The sequence below is a fragment of the Montipora capricornis genome, chromosome 4 (assembly GCF_036669925.1).
Source record: "Montipora capricornis isolate CH-2021 chromosome 4, ASM3666992v2, whole genome shotgun sequence".
NCBI lineage: Eukaryota > Metazoa > Cnidaria > Anthozoa > Scleractinia > Acroporidae > Montipora > Montipora capricornis.
This window is the reverse complement of record NC_090886.1, coordinates 2170749-2178248: the sequence shown is the minus strand read 5'-3', so window position 1 is coordinate 2178248 and position 7500 is coordinate 2170749. Positions and strand designations below refer to the sequence as shown.

At 37.0% G+C, this 7500-nt stretch overlaps 1 protein-coding gene across 1 annotated transcript in view; it reads left to right on the top strand.

The window, feature by feature from the left end:
* The window catches only part of LOC138045013 (ATP-dependent DNA/RNA helicase DHX36-like), a 71352-nt gene that overhangs the window by 59141 nt on the left and 4711 nt on the right, over positions 1–7500 (top strand). The window contains 11 exon segments of the mRNA XM_068891370.1: positions 1–91; positions 494–581; positions 735–790; positions 1084–1148; positions 2542–2596; positions 2977–3065; positions 3907–4024; positions 4887–4985; positions 5268–5441; positions 5831–5917; positions 7465–7500. The exon segment at positions 1–91 is cut by the window's left edge and continues 12 nt beyond it; the exon segment at positions 7465–7500 is cut by the window's right edge and continues 42 nt beyond it. Coding sequence (XP_068747471.1) covers positions 1–91; positions 494–581; positions 735–790; positions 1084–1148; positions 2542–2596; positions 2977–3065; positions 3907–4024; positions 4887–4985; positions 5268–5441; positions 5831–5917; positions 7465–7500 — 958 coding nt within the window.

The window sequence follows — 7500 nt, the reverse complement described above, 5'->3', positions numbered from 1 at the left end:
AACAATCACAACGCTTCAGAACGTGTACATGGAGAAGATTGACCTGGATCTTGTTGTCAGTGTTGTCACCTACATCTCTCTTCACATGGAGGTTTGTTCCATTGGCACAATAAGGAAAAGACAAGAGGCTGCAAGTAGCCTTTACTTTGGCCAACTTCTGTTTGACAAGTCAATAACCCATGGTGTTTCCTGGTCCTGGGAAGCATCGGAAAATATATTAAATGCTTGATTTGAGGTTGGAAGTTTCTTTAACTGATACTGTCTAGCTATAAAAGTGGTTAATAGAAATACACATTTATGAATCAAGACAATCCAAAATTCTATGAAAAGATTGGGAAAAAATGATGATCGAAAATCGGGAGGAAAATCACCATCCAAAGAAACTCCAAGGGGAAAACTATGCATACAGAGGGGAAATTATACCATATGCCTCAGGGCTAATGTTGAATGATCATCACCGTAGTTAATAGTAACGTTTTAATTTATTTTAAAGGAAGGAGCCATACTTGTTTTCCTGCCTGGATGGGATGATATTAGCAAAGTGCATGACAAGTTGAAGGATGTAAAAGTTTTCTCTTCAGGTATCCAAGACAAACATTTTTGTTTTATATCTTTAAAAAATTGTAGTGATCCTACAACTAATGTGGGTTGTATTGCCATCACTTTTAGTTTTCAGTTTGTAAGTTTGGGTTGTTTACAAAATTAAGGATGTTGTGTAATTTTTTGTTTCAAAGGTAAATTTAGTATCATTCCTTTACATTCCATGATGCCATCAGCAAATCAAAGAGAGGTAATGTGCAACATTTTTACTCATTGAAAAGCCTGTTAATTTAAGGTTTTTTCTTCTTTTTTTTTGCACAAAGTGTGCAACATCTTTATAAAATACTTGATACAAGTCCCTCAGATTAAAAGCCCGTTCACTTACCTCCCAAAGGTCTGGGCCTAATTGGTAAACCCTGTAGTTGCTGAATTTGATTTAATTTAAACACTTCTAGGTGCATCAGTTATTGTGTATAATATTAGTGTTATAAGATCAGTCATGTTTGCTGTATGAAGCAGAGATTGTATTATATTTTTTTGCAGGTTTTTGACCGTCCCCCGAAAGGTGTCAGAAAGATTGTCATTGCCACCAACATTGCTGAAACCAGGTACAGCAACATTAGGTATTTCATGGGTAACCATGCTATTTACAACCTCCAGAAGAGGTGGTCTCGTAGATAAGCTACACCCTCGATTTACAGCCCAAAATCTGATCAAAAAGGTGCGGTTTACACACGAGTGTTTACAATTATTTTTTTAAAGGAAACCTCCACTCTTACTACAGAATAAGTTTAAACTGAAGGAAATTATGTTTACTTACAAATTTCTTCAAAATTTGTTTCTAAGACAGTGCTTATATCAAGAAAAGTGAATTAAAACCTTTACAGTTGCCGCATTGTTCTTATACAAAGAGATTTTGTCTAATAACAATAGGGCAACTGTAACAGGTCACAATTATTCAAGATGGCGGTGCCCGCGAAATTTGAAAACAAAAATAGGTGATTCTCAAACTAATATATTTTGGATACAAACACTTTTTTGAAAATACTTAAGACTGACTTGACTGTAATGGTAAATTATTTCCTGCGATTTAAAGTTATTTTTTGTTGAAGTGGAGCTTCCTTTAATAGACGTAGATGTTGTTTTCCCTCTCAACTCTAAATAGTTATTGGCACCCACTGATGGATAAAATCGTCTGGCATTTGATGGAGTAACATCTCTCTAAGTGTCGCTTTTTGGAGGCAAACTTTTTAGCCATTTTGTTTCTGTAGTTGTATCAGGGAGGTGAATAGTGCTTAAGTAGTCAAATTTGGTTTCACCAATCAGAACGTCCAAAATGTACTATTCATTTGTGTGGTATGCACTACTACTACTACCGTAATAAAAAGTAATAATTTTTCACTTGAGACACACTGAAATTTTTGATCAAGAGTAGTAGCCTCTATTGAAGAGGATAGTAATTTAGGTGAGCCATTTCCTAAGTCTGGAAAGTGTCAGGAATTATCTGCTTTTGTGAGTTGGTACTGCTAGTTAGGATAAAATGGGGGTTTCTTAACCTGAACTTACTACGTATTATGCATAGGACATAAAGATTCTTACGAAGTACTATTAAATTCAACTTTTGATAGTGGTTGTAATGTAGTGTACCCTAGAGAAAAATGATGTACATGTAGTTGCTTTGTCCTGGGCGAAAGGAAAACTGTAAAAAGGATTGAGAGTCATAGGGTGGTAGGTTTGATTCCTTCATAAATCGTTTATTTCCATTTTAATTTTTTTTTAAACCTATTGCCAAGTAATATTATTATTAGCTGATCAAGTACGGTAAGTTATAACCTTTTTCATCTTCAAAACTGATAGATTTTTGGGCATATTTGAACCTGAGGAAGTTCTAAACACTAATCTACCTAATAAAAATTCTTAAATGAATGGGAGATACTCTATGGGAAGTTTTTTTTATTGCTGTTGTTTTAAATGTTTGTTTGTTGTCTTTTGCACAACTAGCATTACCATTGATGATGTTGTCTTTGTGGTAGATGGTGGCAAAGTGAAAGAAAAGGTAGGCAGTGAGATCAATGATGATATCTTCAGCAGTAATCAAAAATGTTACTACCACCAAATTGCTCACCAAAATCGTGATGAAATACCAGAATTTCTGCTGTCTAAAATCTGACCTCCTCATTCTTCTTAATGAACATACCACTTCCGTGAAACAGCTGTTGATGTTGCCATAGTTACTGCCAATTCTGGGACATATTTTTTCAGACTTGCCATCTCTTTTGGGCTGATATTTCATGAAGATCTTATCTCCTTGCAGATAACAATAATATTTTTATCATCTTGGTTAAGTACATGTGTGCCATACCAGTAAATCCTTACCTACTAGTTGCTACTAATTACACTGTTGGAGCTAAAATTCATTCTCACCTTCTTTCTCAGACTTACGATGTAAGCAACAAAATTGCCTGTTTGCAACCAGTGTGGATAAGCAAGGCTTCCTCTCGACAAAGGAGAGGTCGTGCTGGAAGGTGAGCGTTGTTTGCAAAGAAAGAAATATTTTATGTAGCAGACATTATTATTATTATTATTATTATTACTATTATTATTATTATTATTATTATTATTATTATTTAAATTATCAACTCTGGACTCAACTGAAAGTCTGTGATTGGTTCTGGTTTAAAAGGAAGTCAAGGACTGGGACCAATTAAAACACTGCAAGGTTTTTACATCAAGTGCACTTTACTTTTCTGTGTCGTTTGGAAATAAACTATGCCTTTGTCATTAAATGACTGTATTGTTCATTATTTGGCATTGGTACAATCCCTTTAAAATCTTTTGCCTCATTCTCAGACACTGAGGTAAAAACTAGTAAAAGTGAAAAGCATTAATATATTTTCAAATATTTTGTCCATTTCCTCAGCAAATTGTTTTTGCTGGTTGTGCTGAAAAGGGCCATGGGATTTAAAAAGATGAAGGAAAAAATATATCCTGGTTTTATTACCTTCAGTGTCTTCATTTTTGTGTACTGGCTTCAATTTTTTTTCTTGAAAGTCGACCGTGATTCAGCAAAATAACTAGCAACGCTTTACGTTAGATTTTCTTGCTTGGAAAAGGACGATCACATGTACAACACCGAAGGACTGAATTAGTGGGACAAAAGTACATATCATCAATTGACTAACTAGTTTGTGCAAGCTGAAAACTTTGCATGAAACTATAGTCCAAAACAACTGGTAGATCCTGTGGAAACTATTTTCCTGATGTATCACCAAACCTAGTAACATGTTACTCTGCCTGTGCAAAACAGGAACAAGAATAATTATCATTACTTGTTAGTGCAAGTGGATTTGTTTTTCTTGACCACAGGGTTCAACCTGGCTACTGCTTTCACTTATTCACTAAATTTCATGCCGATGCATTGGAAGATTATCAGCTGCCTGAGATGTTACGCACTCCACTTGAAGAACTGTGTCTTCAAATAAAGGTATTCACTCGAGATAACTTGTTGTGATTGCCAGTTATACCGAAATAGCTCCCTAAACATAGCGTTTTCACACACGTGACCAGCACCCATGTTTCACTAAAACGAAGGGAACTGTGAAAGTGAAAGTGAGAGATTTCGAGGCAATGAAAGGCATAGACTACATTACAGAGACTAACACAGACTAACACATACCGTGCATTTTACCTTTCGACACACCCATTGGATGGGTGTGTCGAAAGGTAAAATGCACGGTATGTGTTAGTCTGTGTTAGTCTCTCTAATGAAGGGAACTGTTTTTCATGAAAATGTAGTCAACTCCCGTAGGGTATCTTTGGGACACAACTTGGCGAGTACTGTAGCAGCTTTTGTAAGCTGGCAATCGTTTGGTATTGTAGCAGAACTGCTATTTCCCCTTATTTGGCCTTTGCTTTGGAACAACCACATCTTGCCATCACCTGAAAACGCTCACGAAATCGCACTAAGCACGCTGAAATTCTAGTTCTTTCAATAATTATTATTTATTGGTTTAATCATATTTTGTCTATTAACTCTGCTCAAATGGACCTCTTTAGCTTGTACGTTTTGTTTTCCCATTTCAGACCACGTGATGTTCCCAAGGGAATTTTCTTTTTGTTTTTACGTAAGTTATGCATACATATGCACGTGCAAAAGACGACATTTGAAAGAAACTTTTCCTTGGAGTGACATCACGTGGTTTGAAATGGGAAAACAAAACGTACAAGCTAAAGAGGTCCATTGCATTCCCTCCCGCAGAGGTCCGGCTTCGCGCGTCGAGTGTGCTAATTATCTTTTGCGCTATGGTTGGTTTTATAAGCTTGTTGATTGCATTTGTCGTTGCTAGATCCTCAAGCTTGGTATGATCAGTCCTTTCCTGACCAAAGCATTACAGCGACCAGAGGAAAAAGCAGTTTCTAATGCGTTGGAAGTACTTCATCAACTGGTTGGTAATTCAGTTCACTCGGGATGCAACTGCACGGAGTTATTTGACTTTTTTTCAACGTTAAGGAACACTGTGAGAATTAAATCGAAAAAAGAGTTTCAAGCAAGTTTTAGCAAATTAATTGATTGATTAATTATTCATTAATGAGACCCACAGAGTTAGACCACGAGTTATGAAAGTAAGACCCCGTTGAAATATGATGTCGATTTTTTTAATTCTCTTTTTATTGTGTTGTTATCGTTTAGAAAACTACAGTATCATTTTCCTTTGGTGTCATTTCAGAATGCTCTGGATGCGAATGAAGAGCTGACCCCACTTGGATATCACCTAGCTGCTTTACCAGTGGATCCACGAGTCGGCAAAATGATTTTATTTGGTGCAATATTTTCCTGTTTGGACCCAGTGCTGACGGTAGCGTCCGTTTTGGGTTTCAAAGATCCTTTCGTTTCTCCACTGGTAAGCAAGAGCGCTCAGAAAAGAAACGCTGCTAGGAAACTGCTTTTCTTTTTTGTTTTTGTTGTAATTACGCTGTTGTCAAGTGAGCGTAATAGAGTAGTTATAGACTGAGTGCTGTAAATTCATACTAATTATTTTGACCAATCACAACAGGCTTGAACAATCAAACGAGCCAATCATAGCGCAAAGCGAACATTGGCAGCCGGCAAAGGCAGCCGGCCTTAATCGCGGGAAAACGTCGACCAATGAAAATTAAGCTTGGTCTTGCGTTTATTGGTCAACTTGGAAAACGAATCGCAACTTTTTGGCCAATCACCATGCGTTGTAAAACAAATTGAGAGAAAACACGTAATTACTTTTCAAACCGAACATTCAATATTGTTTTACAGGGTAAGCAGAAGGAAGCAGAAGTAGCCCGCTCAAATTTTGCTGGTGATACGCGTAGCGATCATTTAGCTTTATTGAAAGCTTTCCAGGTGTGTTGCTGGCAATCATTTGTGTACAAATCTTGCTGAAATCTGAGAGGAAAGGCTTCAAATGAGAGAACGAGTCGAAGAACCCGGATTATAAAAACTCCTTTTAATTAAATGCCAATACCCACTGGATGAGCTTCTAGAGATTCCCAATTTTTGAAAGTTTTTGTAGTGGGTAACCGTTTCGAAATCGTTTTCAAAGGGTAAATACTGTACATGATGAGGAATGGGGAGTCAGGGTGGTTTATTGGTCAGCAACCGTACCTCCCACCTCTGTGACCCGGGTTCAACTCTGACTCGGGTCTTATGTGGACTGAGTTTCAGTCCATCTCAATCTGACTGCGAGGGTTTTTCTCCGGGTACTCCGGTTTTCCTCCCTCCTCAAAATCGGCCTATCAGGCTGTGGTGCTGTGCTCCTAGATCATACATGGGTCGTGTGCAGGGCCGAGCGCCTACTGAGGCTGCACAGCTCCTTTGGTCCGACCTCGTTTAGCTGCTCCCTTAGTAATTCAGTCTCCGATTAGTTAGTAGTAGTAGTAGTAGTAGTAGTAGTAGTAGTAGTAGTAGTAGTAGTAGTAGTAGTAGTAGTAGTAGTAGTAGTAGTAGTAGTAGTAGTAGTAGTAGTAGTAGTAGTAGTAGTAGTAGTAGTTAGTAGTAGTAGTAGTAGTAGTAGTAGTAGTAGTAGTAGTTAGTAGTAGTAGTAGTAGTAGTAGTAGTAGTAGTAGTAGTAGTAGTAGTAGTAGTAGTAGTAGTAGTAGTAGTAGTTAGTAGTAGTAGTAGTAGTAGTAGTGTAGTAGTAGTAGTAGTAGTTGTAGTAGTAGTAGTGTAGTAGTAGTAGTAGTAGTAGTAGTAGTAGTAGTGTAGTAGTAGTAGAGTAGTAGTAGTAGTAGTAGTAGTAGTAGTAGTAGTAGTAGTAGTAGTAGTAGTAGTAGTAGTAGTAGTAGTAGTAGTAGTAGTAGTAGTAGTAGTAGTAGTAGTAGTAGTAGTATAGTAGTAGTAGTAGTAGTAGTAGTAGTAGTAGTAGTAGTAGTAGTAGTAGTAGTAGTAGTATACAGTAGTAGTAGTAGTATACAGTAGTAGTAGTAGTAGTAGTAGTATACAGTAGTAGTAGTATACAGTAGTAGTAGTAGTAGTAGTAGTAGTAGTAGTAGTAGTAGTAGTAGTAGTAGTAGTAGTAGTAGTAGTAGTAGTAGTAGTAGTAGTAGTAGTAGTAGTAGTAGTAGTAGTAGTATAGTAGTAGTAGTAGTAGTAGTATAGTAGTAGTAGTAGTAGTAGTAGTAGTAGTAGTAGTAGTAGTAGTAGTAGTAGTAGTAGTAGTAGTAGTAGTAGTAGTAGTAGTAGTAGTAGTAGTATAGTAGTAGTAGTAGTAGTAGTAGTAGTAGTAGTAGTATGGATAGGCTCAGAAATGCAGTTCCTTTTTACCCTGTCCGTCTTAATAGTTATGCATGACGCGTACGACTGAGATAATTACATCGTGTAATTGTCATAAAATGCGTCGTGTGTTTTTGAGTCCTTATGGATCGGTTGCAAATTTTCTTGGTTTTATGCAGGGATGGGAGCAAGCATTAAGGCAGAGACGTGAAAGG